Source organism: Xyrauchen texanus, chromosome 14, assembly GCF_025860055.1.
Source record: "Xyrauchen texanus isolate HMW12.3.18 chromosome 14, RBS_HiC_50CHRs, whole genome shotgun sequence".
NCBI lineage: Eukaryota > Metazoa > Chordata > Actinopteri > Cypriniformes > Catostomidae > Xyrauchen > Xyrauchen texanus.
The window spans coordinates 17062160-17087811 of NC_068289.1; the positions used below are offsets into that span (position 1 = coordinate 17062160).

A 25652-nucleotide genomic window follows, 5' to 3' on the forward strand; every position below is an offset into this window, starting at 1 on the left:
TGAATTCACTTATTTTTATTCTTTAGACTGGTCATTGGAAACATAATGATGATTGAACACATAAGTATAGGAAGCCCTTCACGGGCTAATGTCTTTATGGAAAGACAACAACAGGCTTAAAACCTGCAGGAAACAGAGTCTGATGGTGACTGGCTCTTCTGAGCTTTAACTACTGTAGGCAAGCCATGACATTAGTGCTCCGACTTCTTTGGAGGGAAGAAAGCATACTCCACTGCAAGAGCCACTGCAAATGCTGCGAATCCTGCCTTAAATCCACGGAGGAGAATATCTCGGAAGGTAACGGGGATGCCAAAACTGCCTGTATATCGCCATGCCTCATTCCTGCAAAAACAGAAGCGTTGTTGGTCTTTGTCACTCGCTCTCAGATATGACACAACTGACTAAAGGCGCTTCATTTCCATTTAATTCCATACAAAGCACTAAATTGATGGCCTCTAAGTCAATTGTGCTTCTCAAAGATACATCTTGCTCTGAATGAGCTTCACAAATAACAGTGCCTTAAAAATGCCTAAAATATTTAGAGAGTGGAATTTGTGATACATCATTGACTGCAACATATGAAAAAAATACTTGAAGTACAAGTGTCATCTTAGCTTGTCAGCAGTTTATAAATCAAGATCACAATCTCCTATCAATACAGACTGAGCGCTCAAAGCAAGCTCAGGGTGTTAAAACAGTATTATTGACAACAAAAATGAACAATTAAGTTCAGATCTTATTGAGATCTGACAGTGCAGCAGACTTTTCAAACTCTGCTGCACTGTGCTTCACTGAAACCTGGCTGAGTGAAGCCACTCCGGACAGCGCATTACATCTGCCGGGCTTCCAGCTGTTCAGAGCGGATCGCATCGCGGAGTTAACGGGGAAAACGAGAGGCGGTGGAACATGCTTTTACATCAACGAAAGTTGGTGTACAGATGTAACAACACTAAAGAGGATGTGCTGTCCTAATCTGGAAGCGCTCTTTATTAACTGTAAGCCGTTCTACTCGCCGCGGGAGTTTTCTTCGTTTATTCTGGTGAGTGTTTACATTCCTCCAAACGCGTCTGGGAACTTAGCGCTGCAACAGCTGGCTGATCAAATCTCAGACACAGAACAACAATACCCGGACTCAGTCATTATTATTCTTGGGGACTTTAACAAAACAAATCTCACACGCGAACTGCCCAAATACAGACAGCACATTACATGCCCCACCAGAGACAGGAATATATTGGATCACTGCTATACAACACTGAAGGATGCATATCGCTCTGTCCCACGTGCAGCTTTGGGACTCTCTGATCACTGTCTGGTTCATCTTCTCCCGACCTACAGGCAGAAATTAAAATCAACAAAGCCAGTTGTAAGGACTATAAGGAGATGGACTATTGAAGCAGAGCTGGAACTACAAGCCTGCTTTGACTGCACTGATTGGACTGTTTTTGAAGCTGCAGCTACAGACCTGGACGAGCTCACAGATACTGTTACATCATACATCAGTTTCTGTGAGGATATGTGCATCCCTACTAGGACATTTTTGTCATTCAACAATGATAAACCATGGTTCACAGGGAAACTCAGACAGCTTCGTCATGCCAAAGAGGATGCTTACAGGGGTGGGGATAGAGTCTTGTATAATCAGGCCAGGAACACACTGAATAGGGAAATCAGAGTGGCTAAAAGAAGCTACTCTGAGAAGCTGAAAAGCAAGTTTTCAGCTAACGATCCTGCATCAGTGTGGAGTGGCCTGAAACAACTTACTAATTACAGGACTCCTACCCCCAACCCTGTGGCGGACCAACGACTGGCTGACGACCTGAATGTGTTTTACTGCAGATTTGAAAGGCCCGATTTCACACCCCACATGCACTCGGACCTTCATTTCACACAACCATTAACACCTCCTGCAACCCCCTCCTCCCCCTCCTGCTACACTACCTGCACTCAAGATTTGTGAGGACGATGTGTGCCGCGTCTTTCGGAAGCAAAGGACAAGGAAGGCTCCAGGACCAGATGGCATCTCACCAGCTTGCCTTCGTTCCTGTGCTAACCAACTGGCCCCCATCTTCACTCAGATCTTCAATAGATCACTGGAGCAGTGTGAAGTCCCATGCTGCTTCAAACGCTCAGTTATTATCCCCGTCCCTAAGAAACCAAAAATCACAGGACTTAATGACTACAGACCTGTCGCCCTGACATCTGTGGTCATGAAGTCATTTGAGAGACTGGTGTTGGCCCACCTGAAGGACATCACTGGACCCTTTCTGGACCCCCTTCAATTTGCTTATCGAGCAAACAGGTCTGTGGATGATGCAGTCAACATGGGTTTGCATCATATCCTGCAACATCTGGACAGACCGGGGACATACGTAAGGATCCTTTTTGTGGACTTCAGCTCGGCTTTCAACACAATCATACCAGATATACTCCGGACTAAGTTAAACCAACTCCCTGTTCCCACCTCTACCTGTCAGTGGATTACCAGCTTTCTGACGGACAGGCAGCAGCTTGTGAGGCAGGGAAAATTCTCTTCCACCACCTGTACCATCAGCACTGGTGCCCCCAGGGATGTGTGCTCTCCCCACTTCTCTTCTCCCTGTACACCAATGACTGCACCACCAAGGACCGCTCTGTCAGGCTCCTGAAGTTTGCAGACGACACCACTGTCATCGGTCTCATCCGAGATGATGATGAGTCTGCATATAGAAAGGAGGTTGAACGGCTGGCTTTCTGGTGCAGTCAAAACAACCTGGAGCTGAATACGCTCAAAACAGTGGAGATGATTGTGGACTTTAGGAGGAACACCCCAACATTGTCCCCCCTCACCATTCTAAACAGCACTGTGGCAGCAGTGGAGTCATTCAGGTTCCTGGGCACTACCATCTCACAGGACCTGAAGTGGGAGATACACATCGACTCCATTGTGAAAAAGGCCCAGCAGAGGTTGTTCTTCCTTCGCCAGCTGAGGAAATTCAACCTGCCACCAGTGCTGCTGAAACAGTTCTATTCAGCAGTCATTGAGTCTGTCCTCTGCACTTCAATAACTGTCTGGTTTGGTGCAGCTACGAAATCAGACATCAGAAGACTACAAAGGACAGTTCGGTCTGCTGAGAGGATTATTGGTTGCCCCCTGCCCCCCCTTCAAGAACTATACACTTCCAGAGTGAGGAAAAAGGCTGGTAAAATCACTCTGGACCCCACTCACCCTGCCCACTACCTTTTTGAACTGTTGCCTTCTGGCCGGCGCTTCAGAGCTCTGAACACCAGAACCGTCAGACACAGGAACAGTTTTTTCCCTCAGGCCATCCATCTAATGAACAATTAAATTGCCCCATTGAGCAATAATTATGTGCAATACACAGTTTAATTTTAATTTATATTAACTGCCATTACTTACATTGCTCTGTACATAATATACTGTTTTTTGTTCTTTATATACAGATTGTATTAGATTTGCACTACGTGTGTGTATGTGGGTATGTATGACGGTGAGTGTATGTACGTATATGTATAATTATTTATTTTGTGTTCTTTTTTGTTTTTAATTACCAATGTCTTGCTGCTGTTTTTGGTATTGTTTGTATTGTTGTTGACTGGAAGCTCCTGTCACCTAGACAAATTCCTTGTATGTGTAAGCATACTTGGCAATAAAGCTGATTCTGATTCTGATTCTGAGATGTAGAGAAATAAAACTCATCATCTTACCGAGCCCAGGGGTCCCGGAGTCCTCTTCGAGCAAGCCTCTGCTGGGTCACTTCCAGTGGCGTTCCTTCCCATTTCCACACTTTGAAGTCTGGCATGGACAATTTGCCGTGCCCATGCCCGTGATCTCCACCCATGACTGCTGCTGAAGAGAAAACACAATTATTAATATTACAATAGCAGAAAATAGTATACATAGCTGAAACAATGTTTCTCAGTTCTGCTTACAGAGGTTTATTATCTGACATAACCAGCTCAGTCTACTAATGAGCTTATGGGTTTGTTAGATATGGGACAAATCTACAACGTGAATACCTCCAAAGAGTGCAACTGAGAAAGACTGAGCTAAAGCCTCTACAGAAGACCAAAGTGTTTGACAGTTAAAAGAAAATTCAGGTTTCAATACAAGTTAAGTTCAATCAACAGCATTTGTGGCACATTTGTGTCAACTTGTCCCTTATTTTCTTTAACCTTGTGCGACCCTGCATCTACATGTGTGGATGTTGGAATTTTGGCTTCACCATATGCAACACATAATTTAAATGAATAAAACCGACTGAATACTGGACACTAGACAGCCATTTAAGAGTTAAACTTCTGCCGCACCGAGTCACAACAGCATACCTGCCGATTTCCATGAAGTTCTTCAACTGGGACAGTGCCAACAAAAGTGCCTCTGGTAAGAAATCTCTATGTTTTTTCATTGAAACCTGTTTGGGTGTTAAGAGTAGAGTCTGGGCAATTCCAGCGTTATGGATGTGACATTTTCACTGAAAATGTTTTATATATGAAGTTCTCATTACCAGTATATCAAATCATTTTTATGTATAATCACAGACCCGTACAGATAGTCCAGACATCAGAAAAGTTTTAGTTTGGACAACTTTTTTTCCAGTTTTGATTGGGGAATGAACTTGCATTACGGATGTGACAAAAATTGTAAATTTTTTAGGAAACCACACACACTTTGTAAAAACTCCAGAAATAATAAAAGCCACATAATGTAGGAGGGTTGGCACTCCAAAGAACATGAATATTTATGTTTTATTCATTGTCGTTTTTTCATAAATGGGGAAAAACCAGCATTACGGATGCAACATCTCTTTGTTACAGAAAGTTGTGAAAGCAGAACTTACATCATGAGGGGAAATGCTTTAACTCTGCAGACTTCAACATCTGAGATCTCCTCCACCAAATTTCACAGTGGTTGTGATACACTGTGGCTTAAAGGCATCTTCGGGTCTCTGTCTAACCATTAAAAGACCAGGTGGAGGATCGTGATGATCTGGGGGTGCTTCAGCAATGCTGGAATTGGGCAGATTTGTCTTTGTGAAGGACGCATGAATCAAACCAGGTACAAGGTTATCCTGGAAGAAAACTTGTTTCTTTCTGCTCTGACAATGTTACCCAACTCTGAGGATTGGTTTTTCCAGCAGGACAATGCTCCATGCCACACAGCCGTCAATCAAAATGTGGATGGAGGAGCACCAGATCAAGACCCTGTCATGGCCAGCTCAATCTACAGACCTGTACCCCATTGAAAACCTCTGGAATGTGATCAAGAGTAAGATGGATGACCACAAGCCATCAAACAAAGCCAAGCTGCTTGAATTGTTGCACCAGGAGTGGCATAGTCATCCAACAGTAATGCGAAAGACTGATGGAGAGCATGCCAAGACGCATGAAAGCTGTGATTTAAGGTTTATTCCACCAAATATTGATTTCTGAACTCTTCCCAAGTTAAAACATTAGTATTGTGATGTTTAAAAATGATTAAGTTCTTTTTTTTTCTTTCATTATTCAAGGTCTGAAAACACAGCATCTTTTTTGTTATTTTGAGCAGTTCTCATTTTCTGCTCTAAATAACAATATTTTTTATTTTGAATTTTGGAGAAATGTTGTCAGTCCTTTATAGAATATAACAAACATTTTCATTTTACTCAAACACATACCTAGAAATAGTAACTCCAAGGAAACTGATAATTTTGCAGTGGTCTCTTATTACATTGAAAATCAATGGATTCATCCAAATGCTGAAAATTATTGCTTTCAGAGGCTATAAATAGGATAAAAATAAGGTGCATTTCAAACTGTTCTGAGACCAATGAAGACAGACAGCACACTGGAGGTTAAGTCATTCACTAAATAGGTAGCAAAGGGCGCATCCTATAGCTTACTATGCAGCTAAATGCATTCAATCCTAACATCCGACTAAAAGTTGAGTTTCAGGCTGCAGATGATGTTTGGACCACTCACCAGGTTTAGCAGACATGGGACAGTGATCATCAGTACAGATTCAGAATTTTATAATGCTACATTTCATTTTAACATGGTTGGCAGTGATTTGATGATGCTGGACATTACTTTGAATCAGAATTATGTATTCATATTTCTAGAAAATCAGCTGTAATGTCTGTAACATCTCAAAAACATCAATAACCAACATTACTGCAAACATAAAACATTTGATTTGAAAAATCTGAATTTCTATAGCTTGGATTTATTTAAAATTTCACAACTCAGTCCAGCTGTCCACGTATGCTGCCACACATTTTTAGGAAAACTATTTTCTGTAGGAAAATTTTTATTTTTGTGCTCGTTTATTAGGTGCTACTAGATAAAAATAAAAAAGGGAAATAGAAAATGCACACAGAAGTCATGTGGGGGTCTCAGATGGATTTAAAAAAAGCAAATATCTGTGTTACTGAGACAGTTACAATGGAAGTAAATGGGGGCCAATCCGTAAACTTTAAAATACTAACTGTTTCAAAAGTAAAGCCACAAGATGTAAACAATAGGCATGTTAACATGATTTTATTGTGAAAAATCACTTATTAACCTTTCCTATGTAAAGTTATAGCCAATTTTACAATTTTGTTGGCATGATGACGTAACGCATTAATGTATGCAAGTACTATTATAAAATGATAAGCTTCACGTTTATGCCTTTAAACCCTCCAAAAATTGGCCCCGTTCACTTCCATTGTAAGTGCATCACTGTAACCCAGATTTTTTGCAACCACCCAATAATCAAGCCAAGTCTAGCTTGCACTGAACCCGGAATATTCCTTAAAATCTTAGACGGCAAATGTCCAGTTTAGTTTTAATGAACTGATTTAAATCCTTACTTTTTTCTTCACTTTTGTTAAACATTAGCTTATATGTTCAGATACAAACAGAAACAACACAATCATACCAGCTAATGGTAGCCAACTACAAACATTGACCTCTGATGCTGTTTTCAGCAGCAAATAAATAGTGCCTCATGTTAAGACTCAAATTAAAACGGCATGAAAATCTGACAAGTGGTTTATAGATTGTGTTAGTGTGTTAAATAGCAGTATAACTACCTTTTTAAAGCAAAGTGACCTCCAATATTAACGCACAAGGAATACAGGAAGTTCCCTTTCTACTTCCTGAGATGAATAGTGTCGTCACTGCATAGTCCGGAGAAATAAATCAAGAGAAACAGACATGCATTCATTTTTAAAAACTGATATAAACACAATCATTTATTATTACAAGGATTTGTTATTGAAGGGAAATAAACTACCCAACGTTTTCATGAACTATTACGGAGCTTTTATTTTGAAATGTTCTCCAACCTGTCGTCCACGTGTGTGGTGACCGGTTCGCGCATGCGCAATAACAGTTTCAAATCAATGGAAGGGACAAATAACACACCAGGATCATAAATGATCAGTTTCACTTTATATTTTGGGAGCATAAACTGCCTTAAAACCTATAAGTCTGTTTATTCTGTCCGTAGAGGCGAAGTACATTAGTTTATACGTAATTATCTGATATAGTCACCTTGTGAAAGAGACAAACGCAAGAACACTATAAGAGGGAAGATATTTTATTTTGATTCTGTTTTTATAATGGGTGTAGTTCTTCGGAATTTGCAGAATGTGGTGTCTCTGAGACGCGCCAGGCTGCGCAAAGATGTGGAAACACTGAGACACATTTTCGGCGTTCAGAAGTTTGACTTGGGCATCATATGTGTGGACAACCGCAAGATTCAGCGCATCAACCACATCTACAGGAAGAAGAACCAGCCCACAGATGTCCTGTCTTTCCCTTTCTATGAGGTACAGCTGCTGTTAGCCTTTATTTTAATTCCAATTTATGCTCATGTCTGATAGGACACTGGGTCACTTCATTTACAGCAAACATTCAATTCCAGATAATAATCAAGTCCATATATATATATATATATTTATGAATTAATATTTCAATAGGCCAAATATAATGAATATGGAGCAGCCATTCAAAACTGAAGTACTAATTCTCCACATGTTAGGCCAATTACAAAGAAGTTTGTTTCATTTCTCAAGGATATGAGGCCAGGCAAACTACCATGTGCCCTCCAAAGAGATGATTATAATTTAGGGGACATTTTTTTAGGTGTAGAGTTTGTAATGCAACAGTGTAAAGAGACATCCCAGGATCTTCATGAAAGCCTTACAGTAAGAAATCTATAGTTTTATTATTTATTAATATAGACACACGATTCAGACAGTTTATGTTAAATAAATTGGCTTGTCTTTTTTGTGGTGCTGCACAGGTGGTCACAGCACATGGAATCTGCCACTTACTTGGATACAGACATGAAACTGAAGAGGAGTGGAATGAGGTTAGAAATATTTCACCCCAATTAAATTGCTTTAACATAGTCAGGCTTGTCATTACAAAGTATACCCAGACAGATTTATATTTTTATTTGAGGTTTTATTTTGAGAAAGTGACTGGCTGATGGTACATTATCTGGTTGATTCATTATATCTGTCAGGAAAATGCCCTGGTCTTTTCTTTACTAAATCAAAATAAATTATATATTGCCGATAGTGCCTAAATTAAAAACCAACATTTAGGGCCATTAATATTTCCACATTAACATTTTCATGACAGTTATACACATTTTAGCCTCCATTTCTCTTCATAGCAATGTGAAATAGATGTTCGTTATGATGTTAATGTTATCGCAGCATGAAAAATAATATTTTAATTGTAATGAAACCTAGTAGTACGCCCTCGATTGTGTCTTTTCATTAATGCAGATTTTAATAAAAACAAAATTGGCACAAAAACAGCATCTTTTTATTGTAATACAGTAAAAACATGATACAGTAATGAGAATTATTATTATTATTAAAAACAATGGAAATAGTGAAATGTCCAGCGACGTTGTCATAATGAGAATTGCACGGTAAATGTGCTTAAGTGTCCTGAAATTATTTGTCACAATGCAAAAAATCTTGATTATATTTTACAGTTAGGATCATTGATTTCTTTTGTATCGATAAGGGTTTAAATACATTTAGACATTTTTTTCACAGATTAAGTAAGAATTGACCAGGTAAATGTACAATCAGCCAGTCAGTACCAGAAAAAAAAATACCTCAAACAAAAATATCACTCTGTCTGGGTTTATTTTGTGATAAAGACTGGCTGATTGTACATTACCTTGCTTTTTCCTAAATAAATATATATATATACATATAAAAAGACAAAATATTTACTTGAATTAAAAACAAATCTAATGTGAAAATCACACTATACAAAAAACATCTGTTGCCTGAGACAACATTAAATTATAGTTTAGTGGTTAATGTAAAATTGACCACAGAATGCCATGATTGACCAAGTACTCCAGAAAGCTGTCTAATAAACATATCTGCATGTGTCACAAAGTATGTTTATCTTTTGTTGACAGATGCTACAGAAAGAAAGTTATATTCTCAGTGAGTTCAACAGGCTAACTGGCCGCCACCTCGAACCACTTACAAAGAGATGCACATAGGACATGTGACAATAGACATTGGAAGGATTCTTTACAATAATTGGTGGACTTCCTGGCCATGGAAAAACCAAGACTGCTGCTGAAATGCACTACTGGGAACATCTGGTTCTTGTATCATATCATAAAACAAGCAGTTTTTATTTTTTTTTCGAAATAAATTTTATTTAAAAATGTGTTTGAAGAAGTCAAAGACTGAATACTAAGCACTTATACCACTGTTTCAGAGAACACCATACACACAATTTCCAAACAAGTACCACCTCTTCCATGAACCTACTTAAACCTACCAGAACAGAAAACATAAAGAAAAGCTTACTGAAAAGGTAAAAACGAGAATGACAGTACAGTGTAATTAAACAGTGATTTACAAATTTTGAACAATGTCCAAAAATAAATAATCATATCAGCCTATTTTATATGAAGCTGTCACATAGCCATAACCTTCTATACTCTGTAAAATGTGTACAAGTTATTTGACTTCTTTCTGAAGACATTCTACACAATGGTTGTGCAACTTCACAATGTAAAGCTGTATAAAGTATAAGAAAATAGTTAACTAGGTCTGCAGGTGTTGGAGATCTTTAAAAAAAAAGACAAGCTACATCAGTACCAAAGAGCTTGTTAGATTAACTTTATAAAATAAAACAAAAAACAGTCTCCAGTAAAGCCTTGAATATAAACCGGAACTATTCCCAGTCTCTCTTCATCGCTATAGGACAGTTATTTAAAAGCCATCTGGCAAAAAGCAAATATTGCACCACATATTCTGCTGCATATCAAACAAGACAGAGACAACCCATATTTCTCATTCCACCCTTAGGTAAAACATATACAAGAATAGATTTTTATATGCAATAGATCAAAGAAAAAAAGTTTAAAATAGAGTTTTACAGAACAAGCTTTCTCTGACTTAATGCATAAAAGTTCACCAGAGAGACACTTTAAATGAAATGCAAACAAAAAGCAATATTCAAAACCCAAAGGAAAAAAAGAAAATAGAACAGCAACTTCGAGGTTGAAGTTATACTCTCGATAAACTCAAAATGCTTTCAATATAGATTTATTTTTCTTTGCTTTTCCCCATAAACATGTGGGTTTCTACAATATGTGCCCATCTAATCTGCAGTCTTCATTGAAACGGCAACAGTATTTCACAGGAAGAAATGGGAAAAATCGAGAAACAGAACAAGTGCCAGAAGTAGGTGTGTTGTGTGTTTGGGCAGTCTTCAGTAGTACTGATGAAGGGTGCCACTTTTACCCTTGGCTCAGTATAGCTTCTCATCAGTAGAAGGATCAGCCTGGATGGGATGTTGAGAGGGATGAGACTCATAACGGCTGCAGCACAGTTCGGCCAGCGTCACCGTTCCCTCCTGCCTTTTCCAGCTCAGACAGCTCCTCGAAAACATCTCTGAACACAGACAGATCTCAGATCACAGATCTGATGCCTTAAGGCTTAAGGGGTTCAGCCAATAACACACCTCAGATGTACTGCAACAGTGTTCTCAGATAATCTGGTGCTGATTTAATAATTTACCTCAAAAGGGGAACAAAATCTTAAGCTTACTTTAACTTCCAACAAGAATATAACCCTTCACAAACCTAACGAACTGTGTTCAAAATTGTGTTAAAATTGCATTTGATCACTAAAGAAAAGACTTACTTGTGCATGTAGAAGAAGATATATCCACTCCTGTCTCGATCTCTCTGGACAATTGACTCTTGTGTGCGGGAGACATCCAGATCATTGTATGTGAGCCAGGACTGTTTCTTCATGTCATAGACATCACTTATGTAATGCCCTATATGAGGGGAAAAAAAAAGACTAAATCAGTCAATTAACTGTGACTGCTAAAAGCAACAACAAAATTTGAAGCTAAAAGTATTACATAATTCCACCCATGAACACCTAACAGGACAGAAAAATGTCACAACCTGATGAAGAACTGCTACCAATGTGACTGACCACACTGATGAGTCTGAAAGAGTTGGGAAGTTCCCCAGTCTAGAGAACGGAGCATTAAACAACCATTAAAACCACACCCTGAAAAAATGAAATTTAACAGCATTTTACAGCAGAGGGTTCAGACCCACCTCAGCATTCTTCTTGAGCTCTTCAGCCTCAGCTTCACTGTACTCCATATCCAGACCATCTTCATTCCCAGAGTCATCATCAGAGCACAGCAGCTCAGGCAAAGAGTTATTGAACTCTACAAGAACAAAAAGAATAGAAGCACAGTGTCATACAAAAACATCCACATTAAAACAAAGACAATAGGATAATGACTGGAACAAAATGTTCAAAATTTGTCATACTGACCTTGCAGGCTGAGCTCAGTGGCTCTCTTCAGATCATCCTCTTCTCTCATCTCTCTCGCCTCCTGTGGAATCAACAGAAAATTTGATTCTTCTCTCATTTCACAACAACCATTGAAAATCAGTAGAAATATATTTAAGCTGAATTATATAAAAAAATAAAAAAAGGCTCTAAATAGAGGTGTGAATATTAGCTACAACAAGGATTCTTCTTTTAATTATTAAATCAAGAAATCTATAATTTGGTCATGATTTACCTCCATTATTTTGGTACAATCCATAATTATATGCAAAATTATGCTAAAAAGACACATACCAAGGAACTGATACCTCCCAATTTACCCCACAGAGGAATGCTGCCAAACACAATATACAAGGGTTCTACATTTAGTTTACCGGTAAGCTTGTGACAGTATTCTGTGATACAGTATGTTACGTTAATTAACTGGCACTAAATGTTATCGTGGTCACTTAAACATATCGTAAATAATTGTAGATAACCTTTTAGCCAAATTGTTTATTTTTCTGATAGCAAAGTTGCTTTCATTCCATCAATGAATCAAGATTCACCACACTGCGTACATGCGCCATAAAATGCACATTTAATATTTGGGTTTGGTTTCTGATGTAAACAAAACCAACGTAGATGAGAAGCATGGCTGGAGGAGGAACGGAGCCGACCCTTTATCCGCCTTCTAAAAGAGTTTGGTCGGAAGTGTTCTGGGTTCCATAAAAATGCAGAATGGATTGTTGGTTGAAGACCGTTTCCCTTTGTGTAAAAACATTTGGCAGAAAAGTGGCAGTGAAACATTAACACTTCCAACATGTTTGCTCATCTGCGGGACAATTTTCCAGTGCAATTCAGTTGTGACAGTTCCGCTCGTTTTTCCAATCTGAGAGACAAAACTAGCATGGCAAAGAAACTGTTGTTGCTATTTGTAGATAATGTGTGTGTAATTATATATATCTTCCCTTTTTTTTTTTTTTTTACATAACTGATTCAGGACAGACTTTGTTAAACCCTATTTAAGGGTGTCAGATAAGACTTTCTTTAGATAGTACCTCAGTAATGTAGAAGTGGTGGTAATTCAAATACATTTTTAGAATCAATGCACTGAAGTTTCATTGTCAATTATTACCCTATGGCGTTTAATGTTGGACAAAACAGCGCAAGCGCAAAACACAGCACGCAAGTGAATTTCAACAGTGTGAGCACCAGGACACAGCTCGCACGTAAAATTTAAACCTGCAGAACTTGCAAATCACAAACTCGAGCACAAAAAATATGATTGTGCACACAAATTAACAAATCCCACACACGCGCAAGTTATTTTCTGCACACAAGTCGGTTTTGACACTCAGGGGCGGGGACCAATCCTTTCTGTTAACAAATGCTATTGGCTGCTGACCAAATACTGTATTGATTGGCTGCATCTCTTCGAATCTCTCGTGATTGGCTGTTGTTGGACGAGAACAGACAGAAAGCGGGTACTTTTTATATATTAAGAAAAAAAATACAAAACTCTCTTTGTGGAGAAATAAGAAATATACATCAATTGGAACAATACAATTATTGTCAGTGTAAATGGAAAAAAAAAAAAAAAAGCATCCCCTACACAATACTGAACAACAAAAAGCAAACAACAAGGGGGTATTGGTTTAAAAAAAAAAGTCTAGAGATCAAAATTAAATTAAATAAAAGCATCCTTTAGACGTAGCATATAAGTGGATATTTATAGAAACAATTGTCTGGATATATCACTACACATCTTTCTTGCAATTTTACTAGACTTTACTTATTTCAGTGAGGAAAATACAATTTATAATCGTTCATAAACCATGAAAAAGAAGGATTTGAATATCTCCACTTACTATAATGAATGATATTTACCCATGAGGATAATCATATTAACCAAATCAGAAAGGGATGAATCTACATTATGGATCCATATAAAAGAGAATTTGTGATAAGTCATCAAACTTAAATGACAGCCAATTATGTAAATCAGACCAGAAGCTTTTGGCCATAGGACATACAAAGAACAAGTGTTCCAGAGACTCATCAGCTGCCTCACAAAATACACAGGGATCTACTTCAAATTTAAACCTCTTTCTAATTAAGTCAGCAACCAGATATATTTTATTAATTATTTTAAAGTGAGTCTCTTTGACTTTAGGGGAAATGGGCCATTTGATGAATTTGAAATGTGGTTTATCTATGGACAAGGCATTCATATTTGGAATTTGTACACACGTTATAATCCAAAAACATTTTGTTATATAAATACATTTGTTATAACATTTTCTGTAATGTAAATTACATTCATTAATTACTAGATTTGGTAAGGTTGGTAAGCCAATCACGAGAGATTCAAAAAGATGCAGCCAATCAATACAGTATTTGGTCAGCAGCCAATAGCATTTGTTAACAGAAAGGATTGGGCCCCGCCCCCGAGTGTCAAAACCGACTTGTTTGCAGAAAATAACTCGCGCTTGTGTGCAGTTCTACGCGCGTGCAGAAAAAACTTGCACGTATGTGGGACTTGTTAATTTGTGTGCACAATCATATTTTTTGTGCTCGAATTTGTGATTTGCAAGTTCTGCAGGTTTAAATTTTACGTGCGAGCTGTGTCATGGTGCTCACACTATTGAAACTCACTTGCGCGCTGCGTTTTTGCGCTTGCGCTGTTTTGTCCAACATTAAACGCCATATTACCCCTACAACTCGGCACCACCACATCACCAATATAGAGCAGGTAGAGGATGTGTAAAATTAATCTTACATGTTCCTGCAGGCTCTGGGCGAGGGCCTGCTGCAGCTCCTGTTCCTCACGCTCCTGGTCTAAGCTGTACTGCTTCACCCAGTCCAATTCTCCCTGCACACCATCAGGGGTCTGGTTCTCCTTGTTCTCATCCATTGTCAGATCCAGAGACTCCAACGCATCTACACATGAACCAAACAAAAATTATTTGTTAAAATGATTTTATCTTTGTGCGAAATGCTTTCAAATAAAATATTCACAGCTTAAAATGTACAACCATATGAAACCCCATCCCAAAGAAAAATGCAAGCACTGGTAATGCAATGTTTCCCCCAATTAGACTAAATACAAGTGTGTGCATTTTATTTTATCCCAAAGAGATTTGCCATTAAAATAATTCCATACAGATGCCCCTTCCAACCTTGGGCAGTTTAAATAAATTGTAGCACGCAACGGATATTGCAAATATCAAAGATAGTTGGAAAATAAATTTGATTTTTAGACATTTAAAATGTATAGATATATACGGTTTTATTTTTTAAGAGCACTTTAACAAAACAAGCCAATTTTGTACTTTAGTACTTACATTTCTAAAAGCTAAATTCAAGGACCTGAAAAGCCTGATGATACAATTCTAGACACTCAGAAGGTACAATAAGCATGTTATAGGAGTAATGCCAATTTGAAGAGTTGATTTACAGGCAAAAAATCTAGTTAACACTTCAGTTTGGAATAATGTACCAGGAGGTTGTTTGTCTTTATCAAGCAGATCCAAATGATGAGTCAGATCCTGGCCATCAGTATCTCCAAATCCTGTGTCAGGACTGCTGGTTGGCTCATCGTCAGGGCATGCGGAGAGACTGGTGTCATGACTCATCTCCAGCACAGCTGCCAGCATCTCGTCATCATTAATGGCATTAAACTCTGAATGATCTACCTGCCTGCTTTGCTGTACCCAAGGAGAAATGGGAAACAAATGACAAAAGTTACACCTCAAATACATTATTGCATTTTAAACTAGCATTTAAACTTGCATCCTTTTGGGGGCCTGGGTATTGACACTGACTACCACCCTTGGAGTCGCGAGTTTGAATCCAGGGTGTGCTGAGTGACTCCAGCCAGGTCTCCTAAGCAACCAAATTAACCCTGGTTGCTAGGGAGGATAGAGTCACATGGGGTAACCACCTCGTGTTCATGATTAATGGTTCTCGCTGTCAATGGGGCATGTGGCAAGTTGTGCGAGCCTCCACATGTGGAGTCTCAGCGGTGCCATTCACGTCGAACCGCATGATAAGATGCACGGATTGACAGTCTCAGAAGCGGAGGCATCTGATACTTATCCTCCGCCACCCGAATTGAGGCGAGTAACCACGCCACCATGAGGACCTACTAAGTAGTGGGAACTGGGCATTCCATATTGGGAGAAGATAAAACAAAAAAAATTTAATAAAAACTTGCCTCTTTCTTTTGTACTAAAATACATTGTGTATATATATATATATACACACACACACACACACACACACACTCACCTAAAGGATTATTAGGAACACCTGTAAAATAAAAAGAAAATCTGTTCTGCATATTGGTTATCGGATATGTAAACAAAAATATTCTTTATTGTATCCGTTTAAAATAATTTTTTAACCACGGTTTTTGGTTCAGTTCTGATAACTTGGCACTAGGGATGTAACGATATTGACGATATCGCGCTATCGCGGTGGTAAACGTGTCTCGATATCGTCGTGGTTGGGTTACAATATTAAAAGGACAGGTGTCCGTCAAAAAGCAAGAGGATTAAACACAGTCCCGCGGAACAAATCATTGTTAACTACATAGAGCATGATCCTTTGCGCTGCGTCGTCACAACAACCGTTGTTAAGCCAATAGGATTGCACGCTGTCCACACAAGCTCACAGCAAGCCAGCATGGCCGACAGCGATACTTTTAAGGATAAAAACAACAACCCCGAAGTTGAGATCGTGCCAGCCCCTGCAGCTTTTAAATCAGATGTCTGGAAACATTTTGGTTTCGCCGTGTCAAAAAACGCAAAAGGAGAGAAGGTGGTGGACAGACAATGGACTATGTGCAAGCACTGCCACAGTAAACTGCGATACAACACGGGAAACACAAGCAACATGCGAAGTCATCTGACGACCCATCATCCCGAAAAGTTTGCAGATTCTCTCACAAATCAAGTCCTGTCTGGTCAAAAAACCCTGAAGGAGGCATTTTCAACAACTATGCCACACAACAGCGCAAGGGCTCAAGAAATCACGAGGTACATCGCGGAATACATAGCGTGTGATTTACGTCCCTTTTCTGCAGTAGATGGCAAAGGATTTAAAAGGTTAGTGGCCAAGCTTGAGCCGAAGTATCACATGCCGTCGCGGGCTCATTTTAGTCAAACTGTGTTCCCTGCTCTTTACCGTGAAACAAAAGAACGTGTCATGTTGAACCTTAAACAGTCTGAGTGCATTGCTATTACCACTGATGGGTGGACTTCCAGAGCGACTCACAGTTACATCACTATTACGGCACATGTTTTGACGAGTGAATGGGAAATGCAGAGTTACGTTTTACAAACTAGACAGCTTAGCGAATCACACACTGGCGTAAACATAGCCGAAGTCCTTAAATCTGCAGTCAAAGAGTGGGGGCTGGACAAGATTGGAACAAGGATCGCTGTTGTTACTGACAACGCAAGCAAAATGCGAGTAGCAGTAAAGGAAGCCGAACTGTCCCCTCACATACGGTGCTTTGCGCACACACTAAACCTGGCCTCCCAAGCAGGTTTAAAGGTCAACGCAGTGAGCCGCCTCCTCGGTAGAGTCAGACATGTAGCAAGTTTTTTTCACCGCAGTTCTACAGCCACAGCCGTGCTGACCACCAAACAAAAACTACTCAATCTCCCTGTACATAAACTCATTATTGATGTAGTGACAAGATGGAATAGCTCTCTGGACATGGTGGAGCGCTACCTTGAACAACAACAAGCTGTTGCTGCAGCCCTACTGAGTGATGAACTGAGACACAAGTCACATGAAATTGACACTTTGGACACATCTGACATTGCAAATGCAGAGGATCTTCTGAAGATTCTTTTACCAATAAAAAAGGCCACAACTGTTCTCTGTGATGAGTCGCAACCAACAATATCTCTCATTTCACCACTAAAACAAATGATTCAAGACAGCATGGCCACAGATAATCACAGGTCAAATGCCATTGCTCAGATGAAGGCAGCCATTCTGAAGGATCTTACTGACAGATACCAAGGAGAGGATGAAAAGTTCATGCAGGAGAGCAGTGCTTTGGATCCACGCTTTCGGACCTTGCAACATCTAGGCAGTGGAGAGAGAGAGGACGTCTTTGAAAGAATAAAGTTCAAAGCATCACAGATGCAACAACAGGTAAAAAATGTTAACGCTGTGCCATAGAGAAAATTGAGAGAAATACAATAAAATGTAACCAAATGCTAATATAATGTCTTTTTATCATTTATGAACCAGGACCAAGATGTGCTGCCCAGGAGCCCACATCCAGCAGATCTGGACGACAGCAGCTGAGCTTTGTGCCTCCTCTTAAAAAGCATGCCCTTGAGGACCTCCTTGGCTCTTCTTTTAGCAGTAATCAAGTCACAGGTGGAATTCAGGCAGAAATTGACTCTTACTGCAAAGAAGCATTAGTTTCTCTGTCTGCTTGCCCTCTTAAGTGGTGGAGAGACAATGCAGGGCGGTATCCTATTCTGTCTTCATTAGCAAAGACCTACCTGTGTATACCCGCTACCTCGGTGTCCAGTGAAAGGGTATTTTCAACAGCAGGGGATATTGTAAATGCCCAGAGGTCTCTTCTCCCTTGCAATGTAGATCTTTTGATCTTTCTAAAGAAAAACTTGAACATAAGCTAAATGATAGGTCAGTGTTTTTTTAAAAGGCTTTTGACTGACTATTTTATTTAAGTTTAAGTTATGTTCCTAAATACCAGTTTTAAAAGGCTGCTTTTATTTGCCTTATGCATAAACCTGACTTAACTTGATCTTTGTTTGCACTTAAAGGGAATTCCCTATTGTTTACAATTGTTCTAGTTGCTTCTTAACTTGAACATTGCACAGAAGAATCAGTTATGCAACCAAATATTGGTTCATGTTCCTGACTACAACTTGCACTTTAAAAGCACTATGTGATCAGTGTTTTATGTTATGATCCATAAATACAACAATAAATTGCCTGTTGACTGGCAAAAGCAGAATAAATGTCAGTATTTTTTCACTATTATCATCACAAACACTATCGTGAGCTATTTAACAATACCGTGAGCTTTTCCACAATATCGCAATAAATATTGTACCGTGAGGTCAATATCGAAATTGTATCGTACCGTGAGATTTTGATATCGTTACATCCCTACTTGGCACATCAGTGTTTTTTGTTATTCTATGCTTGGGCAACAGGAACAGTAAGAGGTTAAACAGAAAAAAACAAAATACTATATTTTTTTTGGCAATATTCTTTTTTTTTTTACTTACACTCACCTAAAGGATTATTAGGAACACCTGTTCAATTTCTCATTAATGCAATTATCTAATCAACCAATCACATGGCAGTTGCTTCAATGCATTTAGGGGTGTGGTCCTGGTCAAGACAATCTCCTGAACTCCAAACTGAATGTCAGAATGGGAAAGAAAGGTGATTTAAGCAATTTTGAGCGTGGCATGGTTGTTGGTGCCAGACGGGCCGGTCTGAGTATTTCACAATCAGCTCAGTTACTGGGATTTTCACGCACAACCATTTCTAGGGTTTACAAAGAATGGTGTGAAAAGGAAAAACATCCAGTATGCGGCAGTCCTGTGGGCTGAAAATGCCTTGTTGATGCTAGAGGTCAGAGGAGAATGGGCCGACTGATTCAAGCTGATAGAAGAGCAACTTTGCCTGAAATAACCACTCGTTACAACCGAGGTATGCAGCAAAGCATTTGTGAAGCCACAACACGCACAACCTTGAGGCGGATGGGCTACAACAGCAGAAGACCCCACCGGGTACCACTCATCTCCACTACAAATAGGAAAAAGAGGCTACAATTTGCAAGAGCTCACCAAAATTGGACAGTTGAAGACTGGAAAAATGTTGCCTGGTCTGATGAGTCTCGATTTCTGTTGAGACATTCAGATTAGAGTCAGAATTTGGCGTAAACAGAATGAGAACATGGATCCATCATGCCTTGTTACCACTGTGCAGGCTGGTGGTGGTGGTGTAATGGTGTGGGGGATGTTTTCTTGGCACACTTTAGGCCCCTTAGTGCCAATTGGGCATCGTTTAAATGCCACGGCCTACCTGAGCATTGTTTCTGACCATGTCCATCCCTTTATGGCCACCATGTATCCATCCTCTGATGGCTACTTCCAGCAGGATAATGCACAATGTCACAAAGCTCGAATAATTTCAAATTGGTTTCTTGAACATGAAAATGAGTTCACTGTACTAAAATGGCCCCCACAGTCACCAGATCTCAACCCAATAGAGCATCTTTGGGATGTGGTGGAACGGGAGCTTCGTGCCCTGGATGTGCATCCCACAAATCTCCATCAACTGCAAGATGCTATCCTATCAATATGGGCCAACATTTCTAAAGAATGCTTTCAGCACCTTGTTGAATCAATGCCACGTAGAATTAAGGCAGTTCTGAAGGCGAAAGGGGGTCAAACACAGTATTAGTATGGTGTTCCTAATAATCCTTTAGGTGAGTGTATATTTTTTCTTTCATCCCCTTTTCTCCCCAATTTTGAAATACCCAATTCCGACTGACTTACTAGGTTCTTGTGGTGGTGCGGTTAATCACCCCAATCCAGATGGCAGAGGACAAGTCTCACTTGCCTCCATCTTATCACGTGGCTCGTTGTGCATGACACCGCGGAGACTCACAGCATGGAGGCTCATGCAACTCTCCGCAATCCATGCACAACTTACCACGTGCCCCATTGAGAGCAAGAACCACTAATTATGACCATGAGGATGTTACACCATGTGATTCTACCCTTTCTAGCAACTGGGCCAATTTGGTTGTTTAGGAGACCTGGCTGGAGTCACACCGCATGGCCTGGATTAGAACTCACGACTACAGGGATGGTAGTCAGCGTCAATACTCGCTGAGCTACCCGGGCCCCCTGAAATACATATTTAGATAAATACTGCCACTTATCACTACGTTTTGATTAAAATTTATAAACTGTGTCAAAGGAATTCAGTTGTGAATCAGACATCATTCGACAACGTGACGTTTGTTTGAAATCTTTGCAAATTTATTAAAAACAAAAAATCCACATGTACAGAAGTATTCACAGCCTTTGCCATGACAAAATTGAGCTCAGGTGCATCCTGTTTCCACTGATCATCCTTGAGATGTTTTGTAATTGGAGTCCACCTGTGGTAAATTCAGTTGATTGGACATGATTTGGAACGACACACACCTGTCTATACAAGGTCACACAGTTAAAAGTGCATGTCAGAGCACAAACCAAGCCATGAAGTCCAAGGAATTGTCTGTAGACCTCCGAGACAGGATTGTATCGAGGCACATATCTGGGGAAAGGTACAGAAAAATGTCTGCAGCATTGAAGGTCCCAATGAGCACAGTGTCCTCCATCATCCATAAATGGAAGTTTGGAACCACCAGGACTCTTTCTAGAGCTGGCCGCCTGGCCAAACTGAGCGATCAGGGAAGAAGGGCCTTAGTCAGGGAGGTGACCAAGAACCTGAAGGTCACTCTGACAGAGCTCCAGCGTTTCTCTGTGGAGAGATGAGAACCATCCAGAAGAACAACCATCTCTGCAGCACTCCACCAATCAGGCCTGTATGGTACAGTGGCCAGACGGAAGCCTCTCCTCAGTAAAAGGCACATGACAGCCCGCCTGGAGATTGCCAAAAGGCACCTGAAGGACTCTCAGATAATGAGAAACAAAATTCTCTGGTCTGATGAAACAAAGATTGAACTCTTTGGCCTGAATGGCAAGCGTCATGTCTGGAGGAAATCAAGCACCGCTCATCACCTGGCCAATACCATCCCTACAGTGAAGCATGGTGGTGGCAGCATCATTCTGTGGGGATGTTTTTCAGCTGCAGGAACTGGGAGACTAGTCAGGATCGAGGGAAAGATGAATGCAGCAATGTACAGAGACATCCTTGATGAAAACCTGCTCCAGAGCGCTCTGGACCTCAGACTGGGGCGAAGGTTCATCTTCCAACAGGACAACGACCCCAAGCACACAGCCAAGTTAACAAAGGAGTGGCTACGGGACAACTCTGTGAATGTCCTTGTGTGGCCAGCCAGAGCCCAGACCTGGAGAATTCGACTGAACATCTCTGGAGAGATCTAAAAATGGCTGTGCACCGACGCTCCCAATCCAACCTGATGGAGCTTGAGAGGTCCTGCAAAGAAGAATGGGAGAAACTGCCCAAAAATAGGTGTGCCAAGCTTGTAGCATCATACACAAAAAGACTTGAGGCTGAAATTGGTGCCAAAGGTGCTTCAACAAAGTATTGAGCAAAGCTGTGAATATACTTATGTACATGTGATTTCTTTTGTTTTTTTTATTTGTAATAAATTTGCAAAGATTTCAAACAAACTTTTTTCACGTTGTCATTATGGGGTATTGTTTGTAGAATTGAGGAAAATAATGAATTTAATCAATTTTGGAATAAGGCTGTAACATAACGAAATGTGGAAAAAGTGGAAAAACTTAAGCGCTGTAAATACTTTCCGGATGCACTGTATTCATTTTATCAATATTCATTAGCTCACCTCTTCCATCCTGTCATATTCTGGTTGATGTTTGCGACCAACTTTTCTGACAAGCTCCTCCTCACTATCAGAGTCACACAACATACTGGCTGAACTCTCTGGCTTTTGAGAACCTATTCTGTAAACAATAAAAATAAAGCAAATAATGTATGAATACTTGTCCATGACTGAATATATTTGAAGTGCACATATCAGGGCTGTTCTCACCGTAGTGTCGAAGAATTGACTGACTGTGACACCTTGAGTGTTCTGGAGCTGAAAATGGCATACAGAAGCATTAGCGAATGAGAAGGGCACGACACTAAATAAGAGTGTAAAAGTGTGGCTTACAGGGCTGTCTGGGCACTCCAGCCGAGGCTGAGGGGAGGGCGCGTGGCGTCTGTGCAGTGGGAGAGCAGCGTGAGATATTTGGGGATCAGCACTTGCTGGCCCAGCTTGCTGTTCAAAGACAGTTGGGTGTTGTAGCTGTACCGTTTGAGATGGAGGATCAATACCCTGAAGAGAGAATATTTCAAGCCACGTTTCTGGTTTGAATTTAAACTAAGTGAAAATTCAGTCAATATTTACTCACCCTCATGTTGCTCCAAATCTTGGTTTCTTTTGTTGAATACAAAATGAAAAAAAAAATAATAATAATAATTTCACACATCTTCATTCCATATAATAAAAGTGAATAGTGACTAAGCTGTCAAGCTCCAGAAAGGAAAAAAACAAAAAAACAAAAAATCAGGGGCCTGGGAAGCTAAGCATGTGCTGACCTGGAGTCACACCTCCAGTCACGCGTCCTATGCAACTAATTGGCGCAGTTGCTAGGATGGGTAGAGTCACGTTGGGGCAACCTCCTCGTGGTCACCATAATGTGTTTCTTGCTCTCTGTGGGGCACGTGGTGAGTTGTGCGTGAATACCTTGGAGAATAGCGTGAGCCTCCACACGCACTAAACAAGCCCTGTGATAAGATGCACAGATTGGCTGTCGCACCCAAACAAACCTCACTAGTTCTTGTGCTCTGACATTGTGACGTTCGGTCACGAAACACGTAAGCACCAATAAGGTGTGATGTTATTGACGTGTCGCTGTATTACAGCCTGGAGTCAAGTTCTACTCTTTCATTAACTGGCAAAAAGATATGTGAACATTTTTATTCCACAGAAGAAAAAAAATAAAATAAATCACAAGTATGGTGAGACATGAGGTAAGTAAATGATGAATGAATGTTTTGGGTTAACTATTCCTTTAAGACTTGACTGTAATTGTTTCTTAAGCCCAACCTGGGAAGTCGGCTGAATTTGTGTGAGACAGTCACTGTTTTTCCGCAGCACTTTTCACAGGAATACTCAATCTCCTCCATCTAACAAGGAATAGTAAAGACAACGGGTGATGAAAGCTAAAATGCCACATTGTGAAATAAAACTCAAACCAGAAATAAGAATCTGTGATTGTTCATAACATACAGCCAAGTGTGTTTTTACAAACAGCTGATGCTTACCCTGAAGAAAAGATCTAGAGAATCCTGTATGGATCTCAGATGGAGCGTTTTCTTTCTGCGAGGCAGGTCGATGGACAGGTCATTGAACTGTTCTCGCTTTGTCACCACCTCTCCACAGCTGTTCACCACAGGAATAGAGAGTAGTGTTAAAGCAAAATGTAGTTACTACAGCAATATTGTTTTAATCATATACATTTTTAAGGCTGTTGATTTAAAATATTAATTCAATGTGATTATTTCCATCTTAGAAAAGAAAATGTACCAATATAATGCTTTATCAACATTTTCCAAACAAAGCCTACCACAGTATAAAGATAGAAATGCACTAAACTTTCAGGATAATCGATGTGCCCAACAGCTGTAATATTTAAAAACACACAAGGGGTATATTGTAGTTGGTTATTTTTTTATTCCGTTTTTGACAGCAATTTCTCACCTCCGGATAAGCAGTTCGCTAAATGTGGTTATTAAACCCAAAAAGCTGTGATTTAATTTAATAAATATATAGTCTGTTTGTGCTGCATGCTTCAGAATGGTCTGTCATTGACCAAACAGACACATGATGATCATAATGCAGGGTTTTTAGTATACGAGTGGCTGGCTTCACACATTCACTTTGAAGCGTAGCACATGCAGATGATATATTTATTAGGTTTATTAATCACATTAGGACATATTGTGATTTTAATTGGATTAATTGTGCATTCAAACAATCATATTAATCTAAAATGTGTCAAATTTCTTGACATTGCGTTTTTATAGCCAATGCCATTTTTATGACTGAATTTAGCGATTCCGTTCCCGTTTTCTGCACCGTGGAAATCATGGGGCCTTACATATCGTAACTGCGGTATAAGCGGACCCCAACCATTGAATTATTACAAATGTATTCACATCCCGAGGTGTAAAGGCCACATAACCACACTTAACACCTCGGGGTGTGAATTAATATTCCCAAAAATCTGCAGTCTGACCATTGTCACTGAATGCACGTGACAGGGATTCATTCGTGACAATCAACTGTTGATGTTGTTCAACAGTTCACATTGCACAGCCGTGAAAAACGATACAGATTAGAGATATCCCGATCGATCGGCCGGCAATCAAAATCAGCCGATATTAGTCTTAAATCAGTGATCGGCCGATCGTGCCTAGATTTAGGGCCGATCTCTTTTGCGGCATGCAGGTAATCACAAATACACTGCTCCTCTAATGAATGAGTGCTTTCTAGATTCCATTTTCTAGAGTCGTTACGGTAGTTATAAGGACTCGTTGCACAGTGAACAGGATATAGAGGCTGCTAACAGGTTTAAAAACAAATTAAACAACAAATACATGATGTGAGTTTTGACAATCAGATGTTGTGTTGAGTGAGACTGTTTGCACAATCTTGAGCGCTTTTAGCTTTACTCTCTTTAACAGGAGCGCTGTGTCAAAGACGTGCACACTTCAGGTGCTCTTAATATCTCAGTCACTCATCCCAATTTAAATCCAATTAATGTTGGTCACAATACCACTAATAATAAATATAACTGTTTAACCTTCAATAACGACACCACGTCTTCATGCATTTGCTTAATATTTAGTGATTTGTTTTACAACAAAACTCAAAGACAGTAAACAGACCATAGATATTAATGATTTTTCACTGGAGCAATTTTAGAGCTTGTTATGAATATATTATTTTTGAATGCATCTCTGTGGATGTGTGATGCTTTCATGGTTTTTACTGGTTGTCAGTATACAGAACTATAAATTAATGTTTCATTATTGTTGAACTTGGGC

At 39.8% G+C, this 25652-nt stretch overlaps 3 protein-coding genes across 5 annotated transcripts in view; 1 reads left to right on the forward strand and 2 right to left on the reverse strand.

Moving 5' to 3' along the window:
- Positions 1-7142, reverse strand: LOC127655048 (NADH dehydrogenase [ubiquinone] 1 beta subcomplex subunit 3-like). Of its 2 annotated transcripts, none has more exons than XM_052142641.1 (3): positions 7056-7142; positions 3709-3850; positions 1-342 (listed from the first exon to the last, which is right to left on the reverse strand). In XM_052142641.1, exons 2-3 carry the CDS (start codon positions 3840-3842, stop codon positions 192-194), a joined length of 285 nt encoding a protein of 94 aa, XP_051998601.1. In that variant the 5' UTR covers positions 3843-3850; positions 7056-7142; the 3' UTR covers positions 1-191. The 2 variants fall into 2 exon arrangements, with proteins under 2 accessions (XP_051998601.1, XP_051998602.1); XM_052142642.1 differs by having other exon boundaries at positions 3709-3847; positions 7056-7135.
- Positions 7143-7384: 242 nt separating this feature from the next.
- On the forward strand, positions 7385-9564 carry ybey (ybeY metalloendoribonuclease). 2 transcript variants are annotated; one of them, XM_052141735.1, is made up of 4 exons: positions 7385-7796; positions 8043-8174; positions 8273-8341; positions 9422-9564. In XM_052141735.1, exons 1-4 carry the CDS (start codon positions 7587-7589, stop codon positions 9506-9508), a joined length of 498 nt encoding a protein of 165 aa, XP_051997695.1. In that variant the 5' UTR covers positions 7385-7586; the 3' UTR covers positions 9509-9564. The 2 variants fall into 2 exon arrangements, with proteins under 2 accessions (XP_051997695.1, XP_051997696.1); XM_052141736.1 differs by lacking the exon at positions 8043-8174.
- Positions 8784-25652, reverse strand: part of LOC127654534 (ubiquitin carboxyl-terminal hydrolase 37) — a 32243-nt gene continuing 15374 nt past the window's right edge. Inside the window, exons 13-24 of the mRNA XM_052141733.1 lie at positions 23868-23985; positions 23650-23729; positions 22711-22875; positions 22588-22635; positions 22381-22498; positions 15325-15532; positions 14605-14765; positions 11826-11886; positions 11600-11715; positions 11441-11510; positions 11169-11307; positions 8784-10916 (exon numbers count right to left, since the gene is read on the reverse strand). Coding sequence (XP_051997693.1) covers positions 10835-10916; positions 11169-11307; positions 11441-11510; positions 11600-11715; positions 11826-11886; positions 14605-14765; positions 15325-15532; positions 22381-22498; positions 22588-22635; positions 22711-22875; positions 23650-23729; positions 23868-23985 — 1366 coding nt within the window. The 3' untranslated portion in view covers positions 8784-10834. The remainder of the gene's footprint in view (positions 10917-11168; positions 11308-11440; positions 11511-11599; positions 11716-11825; positions 11887-14604; positions 14766-15324; positions 15533-22380; positions 22499-22587; positions 22636-22710; positions 22876-23649; positions 23730-23867; positions 23986-25652) is intronic.